At 31.4% G+C, this 24636-nt stretch overlaps 4 protein-coding genes across 4 annotated transcripts; 1 reads left to right on the top strand and 3 right to left on the bottom strand.

Annotated features, from left to right (window-relative positions):
• Positions 1 to 36: 36 nt before the first annotated feature.
• On the bottom strand, positions 37 to 1112 carry LOC129947369 (development-specific 25 kDa protein-like). The gene is made up of 4 exons (XM_056057906.1): positions 938 to 1112; positions 645 to 872; positions 417 to 584; positions 37 to 330 (listed from the first exon to the last, which is right to left on the bottom strand). The coding sequence occupies exons 1-4, from the start codon at positions 1028 to 1030 to the stop codon at positions 64 to 66; spliced, it is 756 nt and encodes a 251-aa protein (XP_055913881.1). The 5' UTR covers positions 1031 to 1112; the 3' UTR covers positions 37 to 63.
• Positions 1113 to 7268: 6156 nt separating this feature from the next.
• On the bottom strand, positions 7269 to 11731 carry LOC129945229 (alcohol dehydrogenase 1-like). The gene is made up of 7 exons (XM_056054890.1): positions 11401 to 11731; positions 11115 to 11342; positions 10880 to 11044; positions 10528 to 10818; positions 7878 to 8105; positions 7652 to 7819; positions 7269 to 7592 (listed from the first exon to the last, which is right to left on the bottom strand). The coding sequence occupies exons 1-7, from the start codon at positions 11491 to 11493 to the stop codon at positions 7314 to 7316; spliced, it is 1452 nt and encodes a 483-aa protein (XP_055910865.1). The 5' UTR covers positions 11494 to 11731; the 3' UTR covers positions 7269 to 7313.
• A 3473-nt stretch (positions 11732 to 15204) lies between these two features.
• LOC129947367 (alcohol dehydrogenase 1-like) lies at positions 15205 to 16657 on the bottom strand. Its single transcript, XM_056057904.1, has 4 exons — positions 16480 to 16657; positions 16056 to 16283; positions 15814 to 15990; positions 15205 to 15574 (listed from the first exon to the last, which is right to left on the bottom strand). The coding sequence occupies exons 1-4, from the start codon at positions 16570 to 16572 to the stop codon at positions 15284 to 15286; spliced, it is 789 nt and encodes a 262-aa protein (XP_055913879.1). The 5' UTR covers positions 16573 to 16657; the 3' UTR covers positions 15205 to 15283.
• Positions 16658 to 23064: 6407 nt separating this feature from the next.
• On the top strand, positions 23065 to 23772 carry LOC129947375 (retinin-like). Its single transcript, XM_056057912.1, has 2 exons — positions 23065 to 23224; positions 23292 to 23772. The coding sequence occupies exons 1-2, from the start codon at positions 23213 to 23215 to the stop codon at positions 23643 to 23645; spliced, it is 366 nt and encodes a 121-aa protein (XP_055913887.1). The 5' UTR covers positions 23065 to 23212; the 3' UTR covers positions 23646 to 23772.
• The last annotated feature ends 864 nt before the right edge of the window (positions 23773 to 24636 follow it).

Here is a 24636-nt window from a genome sequence, read left to right as displayed (position 1 = left end):
ACACCCTTTACATAGCTAAAAACCTTTTTTTGTCATTTCTTTTTCTTTAAAGTATTTTTTAACCTAACAGAAAGTTGGAATTTCCACTTCTTTCATTTTACCAAGATCACACAAATAAGCAGCACCATTTTTGCATAATTCCATTGCTTTAACAATATTTAAAGCACAATCTTCTGGTGTTTGCTGTTTGGCATCATTGAAAAGTTTTAACGTTTCTTTCGAATTTGGCGAATGTGTTTCTGTGGTAAATTGAACACAAAGGTTTGTTGCTGTAATTCCAGGACAAATACAGATAAATGAAACACCATTTTTAGAAAAGTTCACTTTGTCCTGAAAAAAAAAAACAAAACACAAATCCAAAAAAAATATTAAATTTTGGTTTCCTGCTGAAAATAAATTGAATTTTTGTTTCTTACAGCCATTGCTCTTGTATATGTAATAACTCCGGCTTTGGTTGCACTATAAATTGGAGTTAGAGGAAATCCAACTAATCCAGCTATTGATGCTATATTCACAACTAAGCCCCCTCCTTGTGGTCTTTTCATTAAGTCTAGACCAATCTGACAACTGTTAATCAATCCTAACTGAAATGAGAATATTAACTTCTGCAGAAATATTGGATTCGAAATGCTGTATTTTCTTACCAAATTAACCCCGATAGGTATTTCAGCACGAAATTCATTGCATACCCCACTTCCGTTGATGAGAACATCAATTGTTTTAATTTTAGAGATGACTTCAGTGAGACATTTCTTGATGTTGTCCCGATCACAAATATCTATGCGCAAGAAAAATACCTTTGTCAAAGGATTAAGTGTTGTAAGTTCTTTGATTAATGCAACATTTTCTACAACATCCAACACTGCTAAATTCTGTAAGGAAATGTGAACAAAATATGAAAGTCTCTATTTTTGTTGGTAACAGGAAGAAGACTCACAGCAACTTTCTTATTCACAAGTAATTTGCAAGTGGCGCTACCTATTCCTCCACATCCTCCAATGTAAACGACGTTTTTTCCATTTAAATCCATAATATTGTGAAATAAATTTAAATGAAGTCTGATTCTACTTTGGGCTTGCAAGCAACTGAAGTATTATTTAGTGTTTGAATATGAACTTTTATCAACTACGGAATTACAACAAAAAATGCCCCTAGAATTTATATTAGGGTAGAGCACGAAAAAAGACAATTTTTTTAATAAATTTAATAATAGTTATTTTACTTTGAAATATTATTATTTATTAATAATGTATACGTTCTTATTTTTTGTGATGAGGATGATAAAAAATAGTCTTTACTTTATAAAATTTTAACAAATTAAGTAATTTAAGACCAGTAGTTAAAGACCTGTTCATGGATTCTTTAAAAATAAATTAATTCAATACATTTTATCACTATGTACGGATAATAGCAACTATATCCGTACAGGGAAGGACTGTTACGCATTCACGCTATTGAGAAATGAAAAATTATACATAAATAACACTGAAATAATAAACAACCAATTTTATAAATATCGCAATTCACTACGAATGTGTTAAGAACTCTGAAGTCACAGTTTAGAACAATTAAAGCAAGAACTTTTTAATCATACGAAGCGCCATCTCTTTTATCAATAGTAAAATTTGAGCTTCCGTCAATAGTCAATTTTGAGCTGTTGGGAAAGCCTTATTATGGGAAGAAACGAATTTTAATGTTCAGTTATCAATAGAACTGAAGAAGGTTGACCAAGAGGAATGTTGTATTTTCGCTGATTATGTTCTTGAAATGCGTTTGAAATGCGGTGATGATGCCCATTACTACTCCGGAGGCTGCTTTGCAAAGCATAATAGTATTATTTTGCGCCATTCTCAATGTCTTATTGCATGCACTATGATTCGATTGTGTCAGATTAGACTTTCTTACACTTCAGAGCAGTTTTTTTTTTTTTTTTTTTAATAAGAACCTTCCTATCTCTAGGATCAACTTGAAATCTAAGTTGAACACCTTCAAACGATACAAGCAAATTTAAATAAATGACAATTGGCAGATTTCAAGGTATAAAGTTGTTATTTCCTGTTCTAATTATTTTTATCTATTTTTAACTTATATCGTCGTTTTTAATATCGATGTTATAGTTACAGAACACACTCAGGTTTTTCTTTAAGTTCTCAAAGATATGATATGAATGATATCTTTGAACACGCCTAATAACCTAAAAGTCACAATGACGATTGAATTAGTTTAGTCAGACAATAATATCATAGTTTTCCCCAACAGAATCCTTGAAACATTTTATTCAATTTGCGTAAACTGTTTTACATAGCAAAAATTAACAACAAATTTATAAACTTATCCAAACGGTAAACTTACTAAGTCCCTTTTGCTGGCACTCTTCCTTAATCTGTGCCATAACTAAGTACATCTTAAATTCTAAGAATAACCTAATTTATTTTTAGTTTTCAGAAAATGTGTATGTTTCACTTTACTAAGTTACACATAAAATAAAACGTTTGTAGCTAACTTCTTTTTTATGTAAAATGTCAACAAAATTCAAATTGTATAAAAGTAGGTGTGATATTTCACGGTAAATTTATGAAAAGTTTGTAAAACGTTTTGCGTTTGTTTAAAATTAATTAAGAAAGAAAGAAAGAAGCTGACAAGAAAAGGATAAGTAATCCCAATTTTTCTCTAAAAGAAAAGCGAAAATTAATTATCAATAAAAAAAATAATTGAAAATAAAAAAAAGATGGAGTCACGTGGAAAGAAAAAGAAACAGCTTGGGAGAGGAAATAACATCGAATTGTAATTCCCATTTGGATTTACATTCATCATGTTACAGGACCGTTTAAGCACTCAAAACATTTTACCAAGGATATAAAAAAGAAATTAGGAATGCGCCCGATGGTAATGTATGTAGATGGATTTATAGTATATTTCCTATACAGCTTTGCAATTCCTTTGGCAGCTCTTGAAACTATTGTTGAAACAATTGAAACATGCATCCTTCCAAAATCAGCAACACTTAAAATATGATTGCCTGTGGCAAAGAATCGTAGAGCTACCAATAGCTGGTTTATGCAATTGAATTATTTCTAGAAGACGGAACATTTTGTTTAACGATTTGTTATAAAAGATCCTTCTCGATTTGTTCTAATACGTAGATAGCAATCTTCTTAGCCAAACGAAATCTTTGGTAAAAGGCTAATTCATCAAAAGTAAAAAAGTACTCATTCCTATCGAAACCTGACGGGGGACCTTGGTGTCCCCCTTCTTCAATCAATTCAAGAACCAGCAAATCGGTCAATTCAAAATTTATTATTATTTTTCACTTCAAATAGGAAGTTATTGTAATGGGTCCGATTTGTCAAATTAAAAATGTTGACATTTCTCGACGTTTCAAGGTCCCTAGAGTCGAAATAAAAGATTTTTAGAAAGATGCCTGTGCGTGCATGTGTACGTACGTTCGTACGTCCGTACGTTCGCGACGTTTTTTTCGTCGTCCATAGCTCAAGAACCAGAAGAGACTTCAAATAAATTTTGTTATACAGATAATAATTCAGAAAAATGCAGAAAGGGCTCTCAAGAAAGTTGAAAGAAAGCAGTTTAAAAAAAAGGTGAACATTTTTGCTAACCCTAAAAATCTTACGAACCAATCACGCTAGAGACCTGAATTAAATTTTATATAATATTGTAAAGTGATATCAGAGAAGCAATTTTTTGAAAAAAAAAATCCATTAAATGGTTTTTTTTTAAACAAAAAAAAACTGAACAAAAAATTTGTCACCTCCAAAATTTAACGACTAAATACGATTTCATCTTCAAAAAAATTTTGTGCAACGAAGAATAATGTTTTTGACATCTGATAAAATTTTGAGAAAAATCGAATTGACAGTTTTTTTTATAAAAAATAAAAATCTAAAAAAACATTACTCAAAGTTCGTAAAAATTGAATATTGATTCAAATATCTTTTCAAAAACTTGAAATTTAAGCTTCAAACTTATTTTATCTTAGAAGAAATATTGTTTTCAACATTCAGTAAAATTTTGAGAAAAATCGAATTGACAGTTTTTTAACAAAAAATAAAAACCTAAAAAAATGTATAAAAGTTGGTAAAAATTGGTTTTCGACTCAAATATCTCTTCAAAAATTTGAAATATTGGCTTCAATTTAATTTTATCTTATAAGAAATATTGTTTTCAACAATCGATAAAATTTTGAAAAAAATCGAATTGACAGTTTGTTTTACAAAAAATAAAACTCTAAAAAAAAAACAATACTAAAACTTGGTAAAAATTTACTTTCGACTCAAATAGCTTTTCAAAAATTAAAAATATTGGCTTCAAACTTATTTTATTTCACAGAAAATATTGTTTTCGATATTCAGTAATTTTTTATAAAAATCCAAAAGTCCGTTTTTTCATAAAAAATAAAATCTACAAAAATAGTATGCAAATTTGGTAAAAATTGATACGAGTACTCAGTACATATAGACAAACTTTAGAGCAAGAAAAATCGACAGACGTGATTGGAAGCTATCAGTGTGGGTCGCATCCCAGCCTCTTTTTTTATTTTAGTTTGAACAAAGAACTAATTTTGTTGGCACAACAATTTACTGAAATGTCATCACAAAAAATAATCTCCTGAGTAAAACTTACTTCTATTTCTTCTTCATAAAATGAGTTTCACTTAGGTTTATTAATGTCAAACTCTGAGTTCTGTGCAAACCATTAAGCAGAACTTAGTAAATTATGTCGAACTTTAATAGCTATGAATCTTATCAGCAAACGGGTCTAAGTGTTTTACGACGAACGTTTCAAGAATACCAAAATGTATACTGTAACTTCCGTTACCAAATGCCCATTTCAAAAATAATCCAGGCTTATTGCATATTTTTGGGCGGCTTACAAAAATACTTTCAACAATTTAGCAGAATAAAGGGGCCTGCACACGATCAAACAGTTTTAATTTTTTTGTAAGTAATCAACAGATTGATGAACTACAAAATTGTATATTTTTCAAAATTAAACTGGAATATCATTGATCTTTGCTTTTTCTTCAAAATTAACAGAAATAAAATGAACGATTGGGTCGCACAAACTTGCTCATCAATCCAAAGAGTCAGTTTAAAAAAATTTCCTGTGTTTTAAATTTTATATTAATATAATATTTTAATGCCATTTGATTTCATAAAACTTTTGAAAAGTTTTATTTAAAAATTGTTAGAGCAGCAGTTTTTTTTTAAATAATGTTTTATATATAAAATTTTTCAGTTTGAGTTTAAAAATACTTTTTGAGCATATTAATATACTTTTTACATTTGATCTATGTTAAAAACTGTGATCCGTTTTGGAGATATCGAATTTCGAAAATTAATGTTTAATATTTTTTTAAAATCCATAAAAAACACTTTTGATTATTAAAACAGTAAAGATCTTGTGTCGACAAAAATTATTGAAATGGGTTTATTTGTTCTTAAGAAACCCTAAACCAAAAAAGCGGCTCTATGGGGTATTTCTCATCAGCCTCTCACGTTTCGTAAGGAACTTAAACTGATTTCATTGAGGAAGCCTCAAGATTCATTTCGTATCACAATGGGCCATTAAACTATCCTAAGTGTGTCCTATTCCATCACCGGGCAGCCACTTTACCCTAAACTAACCTATGGGGGTACCCTTCTGGAGTAACACAAACACATGTAATTTTTTTTTTTAAACAAGTTAAGTCAAGAAAAAAAAATTTAAGAAAATTCTTATTTTCGATTTTTATTCTTGAAATCTGCCGAAATTTGTCGTGCCGCTAGTTATTTTTATCGATATTTTAATTAGCAATGTGTTATTGAAAAAGATGTCGCACCCCTCACATTATTCAGCCGTAATACTGAAACTTCTAGGAATTCCCATTTGTTTCTCCTAAAACTACATTTTCGATGTACTTTCAGTCATAGAATTTCTTTTTCAGCCGCACATCATGAATGTGGAATGCTTTACAGAACGTTATTCCATTTCGACGTTTAAAACTTTAAGACAATTGTCCAATGGTGTCTTCTCTCTAATCCTTGACTATTTTAGTAAAGCATTTACTATGTTTAGCCATGACAGTTATAATATTCCTATTGCGTATAAATTATGAAGAAAATATAATTTAAATTTTTTTACAAAAAGGTCACATTAGACACTAAGGTCTTTTATTCGAACTATGGGATAAAAAAGAACACACTGAAAGGTTTAATAATTGAGAAGCTGCACTGTAATCCAACACTTAAATACAAGTTATTTATTATATTTTTGTTGTATTTATTCATATTGTGAAATACCTCTATAGTTATTATCAATTTGTATTTTATTCCTTTTGTGAAATACTCCCATTTCTCTTATCATGTCTTTTTATTTATCAGTTCTTATCATAATGTAGTACTACTATGCAGGTAATATTTAACATTTGAAATTTAAGTTTGAGTTTGACGTGTGCTTAGTGCTATAACTCTTGCTACTTGAATAGATCTAGATTGATCCGGAAAATCTTGAAAATAAATGATAACTGACCCGTTTCACTATTTTTCACGACTGATAAATGTTATTAACTTCCGTTACAAACCGTTAAGATTAAAATAAAAGGGGTCTTGAGGATACAAGAAATATTATACGAGTAGCTGTAGAAATTTACCCTTAGTATATAAGTAAGACAAAATAGGAAATAATTTGAAGGAGGTTGTTATTTACTTAGGATCTTTATTCTTTGGCACTTTCAGCAAGCTATAAGCTTTACAATACCCTATTTATCTCTATACCGCATCAAGCTAAAATTACCTTAGATAGCGCCATTCATTCATTGGCTGAATTTCTGATATTTTGGGAGAGAAACTAAGTTAAGGGTAACAAAATATTCTTAAGCGCCGATTTTTGGTCGTTCGTCCGCACTTCTTGAAGACCTTCAACGATGTTCATGTTCATGTGAGATGCATCTACTTCTTCATCTTTGTTATAAACATTGAAAATCGCTTGAAAGACTTTCTTAGGGAACGATTTAAGAATAAGCACATTGATATTCATCGCAGATATAACCTGAGTTGGTTATCAAAATCTCAGCTTGTAGATCAATGTTAACTAGAATCAACAGTCGATCAATATCTTCTAAGACAACATAGCAACAAAGTGTTAGCTTAAATTCTAGCTCGCGTCTTTTCCAAAGAAAAATTGTACCTTTTTTTTAAATCTTCTGCATTTGTTACTAATTTTGTGTATACTGGCGTAAAGTAGTTTTAAAATAAAAAAAAATATTTCATAAATATCTCTCATTAGCTTGTTTTATTTATTCAGTATTTTTCTTTTAACTATTTTTGTACATCCCAAAAAACTGGAAATTGAACTTCCGTCATTTTACCAAGATCACACAAATAAGCAGCGCCATTTTTACATAATTCAATTGCTTTAACAATATTTAAGGCACAATCTTCTGGTGTTTGATTTTTAGCTTCATTGAATTCTTTTAAAGTTGCTTTCGAGTTTGGAGTGTTTTTATCGGTAGTAAATTGATCCATAAAGCTTGTTTTTGTAATTCCAGGACAAATAGAGATAAATGAAACACCGTGTTTTGAAAAGTTCACTTCGTCCTTTAAACAAAATAAAGTCAAAAAAATATGTTTTTTTTTTGCAGAAAATCGATTCTTACAGCCATTGCTCTAGTAAATGAAACAACTCCAGCTTTTGTTGCACCATAAACAGGAGCTAGTGGAAAGGGATCTAATCCAGCTGTTGATGCTATATTCACAACTAAGCCCCCTCCTTGTGGTCTTTTCATTAAGTCTAGACCAATCTGGCAACTGTTAATCAATCCTAACTGAAATAAGAATGTTAACTTGTGCAGAAATATTGGAATCGAAATGCTGTACTCTTACCAAATTAACCCCGATAGGTATTTCAGCACGAAATTCATTGCAAATTCCACTTCCGTTAATAAGAACATCAATTGTTTTAGTTTTAGAGATGACTTCCGTGAGACATTTGCTGATGTTGTCCCGATCACAAATATCTATGCGCAAGAAAAATACTTTTGTCGAAGGATTAAGTGTTGTAAGCTCTTTGATTAATGCTGCATTTTCTACAACATCCAATACGGCTAAATTCTGTAACGAAATAGGAACAAAATATGAAGTTTTCTTTTTTTGTTGGTAACAAGAAGAAGACTCACGGCAACTTTCTTACTGGCAAGCAATTTGCAAGTGGCTCCACCTATTCCTCCACAACCTCCAATATAAACAACGTTTTTGCCATTTAAATCCATAATATTGTATTTAAATTAGATTCAAATGAAGTCTGATTCTACTTTTTGATTGATGCCTTAAGCCGACTTCTGATGAGTTCACCTGAGACTCGACTAAATGCTGTTACAGCTTGAAAGCAACTAAAGTATTAGTTAGTGTTCAAATACGATAATGTTATCAACTATGAAATTGCAACAAAAAACGAACTTAGAATGTTGATTAGAGTAGAGCACGAAAAATAGACAATTTTATTAATAAATTTAATAATAGTTTTATTCTGCTTTTGAGTATTTATTTATTAATAGTGCAAATGTTCTTATTTGTTGTGATGGGAATGATAAAGAAATAATGTTTGCTTTGTTGAATTTTAATAAATGCAATAATGTTCAACTAATATAAGACATGTTTATGGATTCTTGAAAAAAAAAATATCTTACTCAATATTATAATATTACGATGCAGATAATAGCAATTGATATAGGGAACTATAGTTATGCGTTCGTTCCACGGAAAATAACTCTAATTCACCTTCACCATTTCGTTGTGAGACTATCCCCAACAAAAGTCACTACTGCTGAGAAACGAAAAATTCTATTTCTATATCCATTATAAACCGAAATTATAAGCTATACATTTTGTTTTAATGTCATGAATAATGTTTTGTGTAATCTTTTATTAACTCTCAAAATATTTTTGAATAAATTATCGTTTGTGTAAACCTTTTTTCTGTCAAGAAAAATGTACATTTCCTTTGGAAAAAATACACTTTTTCCTGAATTTACAAGCCTTCAAAAATTCTATTAAATTGGTTTGTCGTATTTCATTTCGAAAAATAGATAACTTGAGCAGGAAATTTGCAGCTAAATGATATTTTAATAGTCGATATCCAAAGTGTAGTATTAGTTAATATGAGCATTCAATATGTTAAACGATTGAAATGTTTATAATCAATGATTTTAGCTGTCCGTTTTCTAAAAATAGACGTTTTTTAAGTCTTATTTAAAACATCAAGAAAGAGGCGATAGCTTGACATTAGTTAGTTATCATTATCCCTTACATTTTAGGAAAGGTCAAAATAAAAGTAAACATTAATTTTAATAACAATGAAGAAAAATTAAATTATTTCAAAAGCCAGTATAGGTTTAATTTTCATATTCTAATTTCAAATTTGAAGCAATTACGTCCAACTTAAACTTAACTCTACAATATTTACTCATATTACTTACATATATTTTTGTATGTAGATTTAGAATAACAATTTAATTTATTATGAAATATAGTTTAAAAAAAAGCAAGTTGTATTATTTGATTGTTCGTTTGTATTAAGTGGTACATAATTAAAATATTTATTAAGTTTTAATAGATAAATATGTACATATGTATTTTACTAAGATATATAATAGTCCTAAGAACATATTATATAAGGGCTCTCAGCAATTGATATCATTCTATTGTATATAATCGATATAAGTATCTTCTAACAGTGGGACTTTTGTTACAATTAAAGTAAAGCATTTTTATAAGATTTTAAAGCTATTTTTGAAATAAGGTTCAATAAGAAAGGTTTTGCAAGAGAATGCAATCATATTTGAATAACATTTTTTTATGGGAAAACATTTAAATTTATTTTAAATGAAAACATTACATAATTTTGGGTGTAAAATATAATTTAATTCACGATATTTGCAAATAAAATGAAAATACATTTATTTCTATCTCAAGACTGAATGCATAAGGTACTTATTATTTTTAAAATTGTTGTCTATATCAGTTAATTTAAATTTTTGAATTTGTTTTATTTTTGTAGACTACTCATAATTCCTTACTACCAAAGGAATTCGAAACTTTACCATATATCATGTTTCTTGTACCAACTTAAAATTCCTTACTATTTTCGGGAAATATTCTTTCTAACATAACCCAGCATTACTAATTTTGTATAACTTTATTCTGACAAAAGTTTTTTTTGATCAAAGAATTTCATAGGCCACTTGTACATTTTTGTGAATTATATCGGCATTTGGGATCAGATTGTTCTTCTAAATCTTCCGAAGGAAAACAAATCGTTTAAAGTTTCTAACCAAACAGAACTTTGGACTTAGTTGTATACAATATACATACAATAATATATAAAATGAATAAATGAAATTTTAATGTTTCGTCTTAAAAAATATTCTACTTTCTTAGTAGATTTTTTATTTTCTCACTTTCATTTTAACATACAAACAATTTGAATTAATTAGTTAAATAATAATATTAATATTTTCTTCTATACTTATATTTATTCAGGCTTTTGGAATACCGAATAAAGTTCTGCACCAGGGAATGAAACCTCATCACGTTTTCCATACCGGCACAAGTAAACAGCTCCATTTTTGTTCTCCTCAATTGCTCCGATAACATTTTCTGCTAATTGATCACAAGTCTGAGCTGTTGTTTCAACAAAATTCTTCTTAATAGCTGCAGAATTTGGTGTCAAATCATCGGAGGTGAATTGCTGGATAAGTCCGGTGGGTGTCATGCCGGGACAAATGCAAATGAAAGAAATGCCATGACGTGAGAAGTTAACTTCATCCTAAAACAGTCCAAAGAAATGTGAATGGTTGTTTGAGTTGAACATTACTTGAGGTACTTACAGCCATTGCTCTTGAATAGGAAACAAGACCAGCTTTGGTTGCACTATAAATCGGAGTTGGTGGATATGGTTCTAGGCCACCTGTTGAAGCAATATTCACAACCATTCCTCCCTTTTTGCCTTTTGATTTTTCCATAAATGCCATTGTACAGAACATTACTCCCAACTAAGGGTAAAATAAACACAATTTTTAGGTAATCAAAGGTTGTACAGTAAATAATGAAAACTATTCTCACCAAATTAACACCAACAGTAATTTCAGGCTTGAATTCATTACACAATCCACTTCCATTAAACAAGATGTCGATATGTTTCAATTTGGCGAATAGTTCATCAAAACACTTGATGACTTTTTCCTTGTTGCTTATGTCAAGTTTGACAAAGAAAACATTGGTCGATGGGTTAAGGGCAGCCATTTCTTTGATAAGTTCAGGTTTTTCAACCACATCAACTACAGCAAGGTTCTATAGAGTTTCAATCATTTAAAGTTTATTCATATTTCTAAATCACCAAACTACTTACTGAAACTTTCTTTTGAACAAGATGCCTACAAATAGCTGCACCAATTCCACCACAACCTCCAACATAGACACAATTTTTGTTTTTTAGATCCATGTGTTAATAAGTATTGTTTTTTTTAGTGTTTCTTTCTTTTAATAAAATAAATTAATTTAATAGCTTCAAATGTTGTGTAGCTCAGTGTAGAATATCAAATTTAGACTGATGCTTTTCTTCACTTTTAGGCAGACTTTTTATATGAAAAAGCTTATCTAAGTGCGTTCGATTGTAGCGTTTATTTTGTTTTGAAGTGTTTTCAAATAAATCTTTGTGCGCATGTCTAATACACTTAAATTTTTGATTGTCATTTTTTGTATTACAAGAATAATGTTTCCAACTTAATGTCTGTCAAGTAGCTCCATAAGCTTCTACTCTTGAATAAACGATCAATAAGCTCTCTAGTTACAATGCTTCTAATGACATTTTTTTTCATTTGAATAATTATGTTTGAAATTGATTTTACGACTAGAAAAACAATTCTGTTAATTACAAAAATTATTCTGTCACATAAGGTTACGCATAGATGATTTTAAAGTTAATAAAAATAGGCATAGAGCATGCTTATTAAATTAATAATATATGTATGTTTTTGTAAACATTCGCAAAAGCTTAGTGTTGTATTGATAGAGTAGTATGAGCATCAAGAAAACGTTGTGGAGGTATTGCCATTGTTTCTCGAAAACTGTGTTTCTAAAAAGTGGATATATGAAAACTAAAACAGACACGATTCTCAGGTCTAGCAATTAAAAGCACGTCTGGGTCGCACGGAATCGATCATTCAAATATTTCCTATATTTTAAGATTTAAAAATTAACTTGAAAAAAGAGTTTGTTTTCAAAAATGTGAATGCCATTTGATTTCTCAAAAAAAGCTTAATTTTTCAGAATTTTTATTTGAAAATTGTTACAGCTGTTTTTCAATAATTTTTTTAAATACAATTTTTTTCAATTTCAGTTTAAAAATATTAAAAAATAAATAAAAAATTTATTTTAAAAATCAAAGAGCTTGTGCAGAAAACAAATTATTGAAATCGGTTGATTAGTTCTTGAAAAAACTTAAAACAAAATAACTTTTCCTTTCTGTAACAACACAAATTTATGTTTTTTTTTTTCATTGAAAGAAGCCAAGTTAAGAAACAAAATTTTAAGGAGAATTTAATAACAATCTATAGATTCGTTTGTGAGAAAATTTTGGATTTTTGACCAAAACATTTGTATTGGGGCTACTGTTATTTTAAGTATTAAAAAAAATGCACAACTGCATCGCAGGAACTTGCGCCTTTATGCAAAGAGCCTGTTTAAAAAAGTACCTGTATAAAATTAAAAAAATATGCCTGTAAAATAGGTTTGCCTTCAAACATATAAATGTCATTTGAATTGTCAAAAAAACCTCCATTTTTCAATTTTTTGTTTCAAATCGTTAGACCGGTTTTATTTAAATTAATTTTTTTATATATAATAAAATTTTCCATTTTTTCTTAAAAATGTTTTTGTTATGCAGTTGTTTAGTGATTGAATGGAAATGTAGTCTGGACGAATCATCATCATGCATATTATTTCGTTAGCATGTCTCCCTTTTTCGGTTCTCATACGGAACTAATTTTAACAATAAAGGTGTCAACACAAATAGAATTTTCCGTAGACTATACGAAATGCATTTTATTGAATATTAATTTATAATTCGTTGAAAAAACTTAACTTTTTATTATAATAAAAATATGAAATACTTGGAAAATATTATGACAAGGGAAATGGTTTGTGTACTTGAATTAACTTTAACACCATTTTTTGTCGATAAGCTAGTTTCATCCCAAGACACAACTCATCCTAGGACTGGTTCGTTTTTTCCTTTAAATATAGCTTTATTTTAATTTCATATTAGAAGAACCAGGATAGAAAATAAATTATCTGAAGATAAGAAAGAGGAAGAACATGTATGTATGTAATACGATCGACTATTAGTTGTCTAGTTAGGTAGATGTCTAAAACGGATAAAAATAGTTCATTGGCGTGATCTGGGGCTTACGTTTAATACAGTTAAAATAATTAAAAAAAAAAAACAATTTTAAGATTTGTGTTTTAAAATTGAGATGCCATTTCATAAATCGAAAAACTCATATTTTTTTTTTTAAATCGTTAGAGTGTGTTTTTTTTTTAAATTATTTGTTATATATACAATTTTTCAATTTTGCCCTAAAGCGAATCTGCTGAAAACCTTAACTTCCACTTCCAAGTTTGAACTCAATCGACTCAATGGCTTAGGCTGTAGGAGCATGGACAGACAGACAAAACATTCCGGACGGAATCGCGGGACGCACTTTTTTCGACTCTATCATCGTAATATCATGTTTGATTTAAATTTCCAGTTCGAAATTTTGTACGAATGAAAAACTTGCCATATAGTTTCTATATTTCAAGTAAAAATGCCTTATGCGAATCAACTCAAATTAATTTCTAAATTTGAGCTCTATTGACACAATGGGTTTGGATTGTAGGGGCGAGAACGGACTGATGGACGTAATCGTAGAATCTATGTTTTTTGACTTCTCTACTATCGTAATGCCATGTTTGATCAAAATTTTGAGTTCGAAAGGTCTTACAAATGCAATACTTGCCACATTATTCCTATGTGTCGCAAGTAAAACGTATGCAGTGAAGTCTTAAATTCTTATGAACACATTTCAAGATTTCATCGTCATTTGAAATTATCAGATCTTTATTTTATTACAAAATAAAAACATCTTGTACGCGGACTTTTTATTACAATAGAAACAATTAGTTCCAAAAAATAACTTCTTTGAACCCTCAAAAACATGTTTCCCAAGATTAGAAAGAATTAGAGAATTAAAATTACAAAAAAGTTAAGTGAAATTTAATCGCCATTTGGGATCGGGGCGTTTTTCCGTAATTGCCAAAAAATAATAAATTTTTCTAACCAAATTAAGCTTTGTTGACAGCTATAAATGTCAGTCAAGAGACTTCATAAGCTTCTACTCCTGAATTAATGATCAAAAAGCTTTTGCGTTACAATTTTTCAACTGAATTGGTTAGCTTTAATTTTATTCTATTTATAAAAAGAGAATTTTGATAATGACAAACAGGCAAAAATAAAGCTTTCTCAGTAATAAACAATTTTTGTTATTGTTAATTGATTAAGAAAAATATCGTTACTCATATTTTCTTCAATAAAACGATGTGTAGGTGTTGCCATTAATACCTAAAAAATTTAGTTTCCATTTTGTTGGGACATTTAAACGTCGAGGAATATCAAAACTAAAATAAATGAAAAGATAATGATTTGTATAGACTCTTCTATAAATAAATGAATAGTTTTTTTTTATCAGAAGTCTCCAGCATACAATCCTGCATTTGGATGCAGACAAATATTACTGATGTCGATAAACAGATGCATTTGACAGTGGATCCCATAATTTCGACAGCTTGACCGAGATATTGGGAATTGTATTCAACCAATTATTACTCTTAAAAGTAAAGACCGTTTTCTTAAATTGCTTTGTATTTACGGAACTAATTTTTAGAACTGTCATGATTTGGCAGTTCAATTTAGTTCTGCCAAAACAATTTTTGGGAGAAGCGAACAAACAGTTCTTGTAATAAAAAGATTAGTTTAACAGATTCTGCGTTTTTTACTTCGCTCTCACTTATGTTTAGAAAAAATATAAGTTGATTAAAGTTATTTTTAGTTTACTTCTGAAAATGTTCTTTAATAAAACAATTTTATATTTAACTGAAGGCGAACAACAAAATATATAATACCTGTACACAAAAAGAGTTTTAATTTTATTAATCCAAAACCCTAAATATAAATCAATATTCTTAAAAAATAATTAAATATTATTTACGATTTTAGGTATCCAAAACTCCGGAATTTTGATTTCTTCAATTTCACCAACATCGCACATATAAACAGCGCCATTTTTATTCAATTCAATTGCTTTCATAATACTTTGAGCACATTCATTTTTGGTCTGTTTTCTTGTGACACTAAAAAGTTGAGTGGTTAATTTTGCAAAATGACCCTTATTTTCTGAGGTAAATTGATCCAGCAGATTGGTTTTTGTTAATCCAGGGCAAATTGTAATAAATGAAATACCACTTTGTTTCAATTCAGATTGTTCCTAAAAAAATTAAAAGATAACAAATCGTAAATTTGTGATTTTGGAAACAAATTTTCAGTAAAAATAAATTTAAATAGAAAGTCATCAAACTAACGTCAGAAATGTTTTTAAAGTATATATTTTTGCTTTGTTTGCTTGGAATCTTTAGATGTCATTCATTTTGTAGTCTCAAAATTGCATTTTATTAAAAGTTGATAGTTAAGAAGAGACAGGAACAATTTGACTTTCTTTGTACTTACTGCCATTGATCTTGTGAAGGCAATAAGCCCTGCCTTCGATGCACTATAAATTGGTGATGTCTTTATAGGATTAAGACCGGCGACAGATGCAATATTTACAACCGTCCATCCATCATGGTTATCCTCTAATGTGTCCATTAAATTCATTGCTATTGAGGTTGTGTTTATAACTCCCAACTTAAAAGAAATTGTATACAATGTATAAACCCTTGATTTAAAATTGTGAAAATACTTATTCCTACCAAATTTACTCCAATAGTTAAATCGGCATCCATTTCGTTAAATAATCCACTTCCATTGACCAAAATGTCAATATGTCCAATTCTAGATACGACTTTATTGAGACATTCAGAAATGTTTTCCTTAGATCGTAGATCAATTTCCAAAAAGAACACAATCGTCATTGGATTGTTGAGTTTGATATCGTTCACAAGATTGACATTCTCCTCTAAATCCAACATTGCGAGGTTCTAAAACAGAGAAAGACAATCTTTGGTTTGATATTTGAACTGAGGTTCATCCGAGTTCAAAGTTTAACAATTGATGCATAAACAACCTTAAACCAAAGTTGAACTTCAATTAACCCACAGAAATCTTGAATACAAATTACTAAACCAAGTGTAAAATTTGGAATAGAGATTGTTTACAATAAAACTTTTATCTTACTGCAACTTTCTTTTGTGCAAAAAGTTTACACAACGTAGAACCAATTCCACCACAACCTCCAATGTAAACAACGTTTTTCCCCTCAATATCCATATTTTTCTGCAGACTCTCCACACTCAAAAGCAGAAAGTATTAAAATTGAGTTTGCAAAACGAAGATTTAAGTAAGACTGATCAATCATTCTGAATGGAATATATGAGAAACTTACGAACGAACTAATTTTACAAATAGAACATTATTTTTAAATACAAATTATTATTATCTAAGCAGTAATTAAGCTGGCCGCGTGTTGTTGGTTTTCAATGTTACAGCCTACCACAAGCTATTTTGTAATTGTGATATAAAATAGTTCAAATAAGTTAGACGGAGCAACATGCGATGGGGGTTAAATTATTGCACAAATAACACGAACACACTGTGAAGAAAATTTAGTTTAAATATTTACTTTTATAGTCTTCGAACATTTAATTCAATTATTTCATATTTTGATTTTGGTTAGTTTTTGAACAATTTGATCTGGTATTCAAATTATACTTTTTTTAATAGCTTTAATTTGAAAACGACTTCAAAATCAAACGATCACGTCGAGTTTTTGAGTTCAAAAATTCAACTATCAAACGAATAATTCAAAAACATAAAGGAATTACATTCATGGTATATGTCATATGAAGATACATAACTCCATGACATTACGATATTAGAGAAATTCAAAAATATGGCTCCCCATATTAGGTCAGTCGGTCTGTCTGTGTGTCTGCCCTCGCCCCTACGGCCCAAAACCAATAGGTCGATTAAGTTCAAACTTGCAAAAAAAGGTTTAAAGTTGATTCGCGTTAGCCTTTTTTTCATTTTTTTTGAGACGAAAAATAACAGTAGTCCTAATAATCATTTTTGGGTCAAAAATCGAAAATTGATATTTTTAATTGTCTCTAAAAATTTGGTTCTTAATTTTACTTTCAATATAACGAAATATTTTTGTATTGCTCCAGAAGGGTACACCAATTAAAACTGTTATTAAATTCCCATATGAAGTTATTGTAATTGTCCAATTGAAAATTTTTACATTTCAAAAAAAGATTTTTAGAGATATGTATGTCTGAGCGTGAGTGTGTACGTACGTTTGTACATCCGTACGTTCGTACGGTAGAGATATCGACTTTAAATAAATGTTGTTATACAGATAATAATGCAGAAAGATGAAAAGGGGCCTCTCATGCCTCTTGTTTCTCTACGTGCGCCTGCCGGCATTCGTCGTCAAACAAGGGGTCTCACTGTTGTGGCCGCGTGAAACCTAGCACTTCAGAGGTGGCATCTCTGATGGCTGCAAGGCAATGTTGCCACTGGTGTTCAATGCTTAATGCAGGCAGCATAGGACTCCTTAAGAGGTTACTAGAGACTCGATCGGAAAAGGACATGGCAGTCTCTTGCGATTGTAGCCGTCTAACGTCGAAACTTTTCACAATACTTCTTTGTTTTGGCTTGGACCGGGATATCCTTGGCTACAACGAGGTATCCGAATCAAGGTTGGCCCCTCGGAAAGTTCGGATATCCTGTATACTGGAAAAGTGTCGTGAATCGATCGTAATGTGATCAATCTGGTTGCAAGTTGATTGATCAGGAGATTTCCATATCCCCTTGTGGATATTAAGATGTGTGAACTGCGTACTAGCTACCAGAACGTCTCGACCCGCAGCGAAATCGATCAGCCTGAATCCGTTGTCGGAGGTAGAGCCGTGCAGGCTGTGTCTTCCGATTGTGCCACCAAAGATGTCTTCTCTTCCTAGCTTGGCGTTCAAATCTCCTAAGATAATTTTAAGTCTTGTTCCAGAGCTCGAAGAATATGTCTTTGGTTTCTTCATCTTTTCCCTCTGTTGGGGCATGCGCGCATAGAAGGCTTACATATGTTGGTGAATTTAGCCTTGCTGCGGATTGTCGTGATGCGCTCTCTTACACTGTTGAACATCAAGACTTTTTACCTGAGTCTAGTTCCAACAACAAATCCACACCCAAATAGACGCTGTCTTTGTTTTCGGTAGCATTCGCCGTAGTATACATCGCATTCTTTTAGTTTGCGTTTGCCCGGTCCATCCCATCGCACTTCTTGGATGGCGGTAATATCTGCCTTGCAGCAGTTTAAGGCTTCCGCTAATTATTCGGTTGCTCGTGGTCTATTAAGGGACCTAACATTCCACGTAAAAATACGAAGTTCGTTGTCCTTATTTCGTTTGCTTGGGTTGTTAACAGTCCGTATCAGAGAGTTGTTGGTGCTCCGCAGCTAATGTATTTTTTACGTGGCCAGGAAGTCACCCCAACGGCACAACCCCTAACCTGGAGGGCCAGATCCTTAGCATAACTCCAAGGACGGGGATCCTTATAGGCCTGTGCTCCGAATAAGTCGTAGAAGCCCTATAAGGTATTTACTAAGTAGTTCAACCTTACTGGCACTGTAGACGCCATCGTTGGTTCCATCTCGAGAATTCGTCTTTAGTGGAAACACCGCTCCCCCTCTCGTTTGCTGCCACCAACAACTTTCCACTGGTGTTAGAACCCAATCTCTAGTTGAGGTACTAGGCACCCGATGTTCACCGCGGGGAGGTAAGAGTAGGAGTTGATAGACAGAGGTGGGTTTTGAGAAAAACCTGTGGACGCTTGTGTCCTCTTGAATGCTCATGTCTACCATTCGAAAATTTAAATGTTGGCTAGGTAATCTCATATTGGAACGTGATACCAAACAAATATATTTTGAAAAAAAATCAATTATAAATAAAAAAAAAACTGAAACAAAATATTTGTCACCTCCAAAATTTTACGAACAAAAAAATGAGTTTGTCTCCAAAACAATATTGTGCAATAACATAACATAAATAATAACATTTTTAACATTTGGTAAAATTTTGAGCAAAATTGACATTTTTTTATAAAAAATAAAAACCTAAAAAAAACATTACTTAAAGTTAGTAATAGTTAATTTTTGACTCAAACATGTTTTCCAATATTAAAAATATTGTCTTGAACCTTATTTCTTCTCACGGAAAATAATGTTTTCGACAATCAGTAATTTTTGTATAAAAATCCAACAGTAATTTTATTCATAAACAAATATTATTTACAAAACATAGTACGCAAAATTTTTAAAAATTGGTGTTCGGTTTTCGATATCTCGAAGATTTTGACTTCAAATTATATTAATTAATCAAATTTGTATTAATTTATATAAGAAATACATTTTTTTTTTAAAAATGCCAATAAATTGGGAAAAAATTGGTTGCGACTAAAAATCTCGTTAACAAAAATTGATTTTTAAATAAAACTATTTTATTATATGCAAAATATTGTTTACAGTTGTTTGTGTTGCATCTCAGCCTTTCATTTTTGTTTTTGAGTTTTCTCACGTACTATTTAATGGATTTCAAACATTTATAATGGCTAAATCAGATTTAATGTTTTTATTTTCAATTTTTAAAAATAAAGGGTGATTTTTTTGAGGTTAGGATTTTCATGCGTTAGTATTTGACGGATCACGCGGGATTTCAGACATAGTGTCAAAGAAAAAGATGCTCAGTATGCTTTGACATTTCATCATGAATAGACTTACTAACGAGCAACGCTTGCAAATCATTGAATTTTATTACCAAAATCAGTGTTCGGTTCGAAAAGTGTTTCGCGCTTTACGTCCGATTTATGGTCTACATAATCGACCAAGTGAGCAAACAATTAATGCGATTGTGACCAAGTTTCGCACTCAGTTTACTTTATTGGACATTAAACCAACCACACGAATGCGTACAGTGCGTACAGAAGAGAATATTGCGTCTGTTTCTGAGAGTGTTGCTGAAGACCGTGAAATGTCGATTCGTCGCCGTTCGCAGCAATTGGGTTTGTGTTATTCGACCACATGGAAGATTTTACGCAAAGATCTTGGTGTAAAACCGTATAAGATACAGCTCGTGCAAGAACTGAAACCGAACGATCTGCCACAACGTCGAATTTTCAGTGAATGGGCCCTAGAAAAGTTGGCAGAAAATCCGCTTTTTTATCGACAAATTTTGTTCAGCGATGAGGCTCATTTGTGGTTTAATGGCTACGTAAATAAGCAAAATTGCCGCATTTGGAGTGAAGAGCAACCAGAAGCTGTTCAAAAACTGCCCATGCATCCCGAAAAATGCACTGTTTGTGTTGGTTTGCACGCTGGTGGAATCATTGGACCGTATTTTTTCAAAGATGCTGTTGGACGCAACGTTACGGTGAATGCTAACAAACTTTTTGTTTCCAAAAATGGAAGAACTGAACTTGGTTGACATGTGGTTTCAACAAGATGGCGCTACATGCCACACAGCTCGCGATTCTATGGCCATTTTGAGGGAAAACTTCGGAGAACAATTCATCTCAAGGAATGGACCGTTAAGTTGGCCACCAAGATCATGCGATTTGACACCTTTAGACTATTTTTTGTGGGGCTACGTCAAGTCTAAAGTCTACACAAAAAAGCCAGCAACTATTCCAGCTTTGGAAGACAACATTTCCGAAGAAATTCGGGCTATTCCGGCCGAAATGCTCGAAAAAGTTACCCAAAATTGGACTTTCCGAATGGACCACCTAAGACGCAGCCGCGGTCAACATTTAAATGAAATTATTTCAAAAAGTAAATGTCATGGACCAATCTAATGTTTCAAATAAAGAATCGATGAGATTTTGCAAATTTTATGCGTTTTTTTATTTAAAAGTTCTCAAGCTCTTAAAAAATCACAATTTATAATAATTTTTTTGTTCGAAATTCGATATCTTGAAAATGGGACATCATATTTTTACGAAATTGAAGTAAGGCGCATATTCATTAGCTCTATATTATTGCATACCAAAAATTATGTTTAAAATCAAATTGAGAAATTGTATTTATACAAAAATTATTTTTAAAAAAACTGCTTTAACTATTTTCAAATAAAAATTTTCAAAACTAAATTTTTTCATGTGGCACAGTTTGTTGAAACCACTAATTCTCCAAGTCGTATTCTTCAATAGCAGGCAAAAAACGTCAGTTATCATACGACCATAACTTTCCGAATTGACGATGACAGTCGTTCCATCGTCTTTTTTGGAGAAGTAAGGTCCAATCACACCTCCGGACCAAAGAGCACACCAAAGAGTGAAATTTGGTGGATGTAATGGCCTCTCTTCAATTACTTGAGGATTTTCAGAACCCCAAATACGTCACTTTTGTGTATTAACATATCCACCGAGAGAGATATGGGCTTCATCGCTGAAGACATTTTTTTTTGTTGTTTAAGCACCCATTTGACGTATCCACGACTGAACGTTGTGAATGGTCAGCTGGCTTCAGTTGTTGTGTGATATGGACTTTTATGGATGTAGGTGTAGATTCAAATGCAAAATATGTAAAATTGAGCCGTAAGATAGTCCTTATTCCTGAGAACGACGAGGAATCGACACATTTGGGTCTCCGGCAACACCTTCACTTAGAGCAGCAATATTTTCATTGGTACAAGCAAAACGATGATGAACAGTCCTTATAATATATGTAACCAATGCAGGCTCTTTAAATTTCTTCAAAATTTTGAAAATTGCTTGATTAGTTGGATAATTATGTAAACCATAATCTCTTCTTAAAGCACGATAAGTGGCTGTGGAAGAATCACCATTTTTGTAGAATGTTTTTATTAATTTGTATGCGCTATGCGATAGTTAAGCGATCCATTTTCGTAAATGGAGTTAAAAGGCAACTGGAAAAAAAAAGCTTTAACAACTTAGTTTGACAGATGTCGAATTGGAGCCCTATACTTTTGACACCACAAAATGGATAACTCATTATTTCCAAAACTAAAGCTAATTATAAGCGATTGTCAGATTCTACAATATTTTCAGATCAGATAACGATAAAAACATAGCCAGCTAATTGGCTGAAAATATTCATGATTGGCTGATTTCGTGCAAACGACTTTAAATTGAATGATTCAATTTTGTTTCCACGCAAAGGATGTATTTTCAATTATGAAGGAATTGTCACCAATGTTCATTTCTGTGTCTAATTACCCGAACTAAGCTTAACTAGTCTTAAGAAAATTCACCTAACCGCACTGAATTCACTTTTTGTTTTCACCATTCAATTTTGATGTAATCGAAAAGTGGATTTCGATATTGACATCTGTCAAAAAGATAAGTTTTTTTTGTTAATCTGTCTATAAAGCCTTAAGACGAACTCTTACGCAAATAAATTCTCTGACTCACACCCACATAATTATTCTGTTGCAATAAGTTTTTATTGCAAAAGTGGTTTGTTCTCTATGAAACCGAAAACGATTTTGCATAATGTCAACAACACTTGACAACAAACATACGCAATTGTGGTTTCATATTGCATCAATATCGTTCTCTAGATGACAAGAGACACACTGCACCACAATAATGTAAATTTGCATAGACTTTAAAGTAGACGAGTCTATATTAGTCAAAGTGGTGCAGTGACCTTCTGAAAAAATTGTCTTAGTCTCAGTCTTAGTATCAATTTCTCTATATGGTACATGTGGCGGAAGAGAAAGACAGACTTATGACGATAGTTTCGAAGTAAAAAAGATCAGGAAAAGGGTGGAAAATACGCATACGCACCATTCTTTTTTTTGAGTTGGTATAAAAGCAGGGGTTCAAGACTTGATAGACATCAAACACACTTTAAGTTTTGACAAACTAACAAGTCACTAATTTAATAAACTTTGCAAAAATGTTCAAATTGGTAGGACCAATTCAAATTGAAAATTAAATATTCTTTTTCTTATAAATTTGTATACTTTATTCCACAGATTGTATTGTCCGCTGTTCTCGCCGTAGTTGCTGCCCGTCCAGGACTTCTCGGAGCTGCTTCCGTTCTAGAACCAATCGGCTCAATTGTGCGTACCATTCCCACAGCCATCTCACACTCTAGTCAGACCCAAGTGCACAGCAGTCCAATTGTCACTTCAGTTGTGTCCCCAGTAATTAGGACTATCGCTGCTCCAACAATCATTCGCAGTTCACCCATTCTGACTGCTGCACCAGCTTCTCTTCTTGGTTCAGCTTCAATTATCTCAGCTGGCGGACCAATTCTAAGTGCAGGCTCACCCCTCTTGGGCTCAGATTTGGGTTTGGGCTTGGGTCTGGGATTGAAATTGCATTAAGTTGCAAGTCGTTCATACATCATCATCGCCATTCGGAGTTATTGTTGTTAGAGTGTTCTTAATTAAAGGAAATTATAAGCGCCATGCAATAGATTTTGAACAAATTTACATAAAGACTTTTTATTTATTTGCTTCGAGCTTAACTTTTACTAATTGGAGAAACTAGTTTCTTGTTTATGCACTTTTATGCACCTCAAAAGACTTCTGGGTGCAAAACTGCAAACATAAAGTGAAACACTAAACGACCTTTCACCATTAATTGTATTTGCATTAATGACAATACGATACGGTGAATAGAGTAATTGATTTTCATATCGATTTGACGGTGCTTTGTTTTTAGTTGAACTCTCAAAAAACCTTGAAACAAGAGTACATAATGTGTGGTGTGGGAAAAATATTAGACTGAGACAGTTTTTGAATATAAATTAGAAGTAATTCATGATCAGATAGGGATCTGCGGGTTGAGCTTCTGCATGAAAATATAAAATGCACAACGTGATCACAATCACACGAAAAAGCTTCAACGTTTTAAAACTCTAATTGCTTACAACTAAACTATGACGTTCCTATTTTTTTTTTCAATTTTCTTAAATGAATAGTTATGTTGCATTGTGTTATAAACTGTCAGTTTTTATTTATGTTTCATTTCAAAGATGATACTATCACTACTATACTATACTATAAAATTTTGTGTAAAGAGTTTAAGTTTAAGAAATCTAGCTTTTAAGTCTTGAATGTTGATTGTGAAGCATTGGCATAGCATTGTTCCGTAGCCCCAATGGCACGATGAAGTCGTTAAATTGCCTGATCTAGTGGGCCAATTGTGATCATTTCTTGGAGAAGTAGCTCAAACAGAAAACTATATTTAGTATAGTTAGTTCAAGGCATTCACTGTAAGACCTAAATCTTAAGATCAAAGTCTTTAATACTACATAATGACGTTCTTGGAATACCTTATTCGAGAGATCGACGAGCAATTGACAATCGGGAA

This window comes from Eupeodes corollae, chromosome 2 (genome assembly GCF_945859685.1).
Source record: "Eupeodes corollae chromosome 2, idEupCoro1.1, whole genome shotgun sequence".
Taxonomy (NCBI): Eukaryota; Metazoa; Arthropoda; class Insecta; order Diptera; family Syrphidae; genus Eupeodes; species Eupeodes corollae.
Note: the sequence above shows the minus strand (reverse complement) of the source record. Positions and strands in the feature narration are given on the sequence as shown.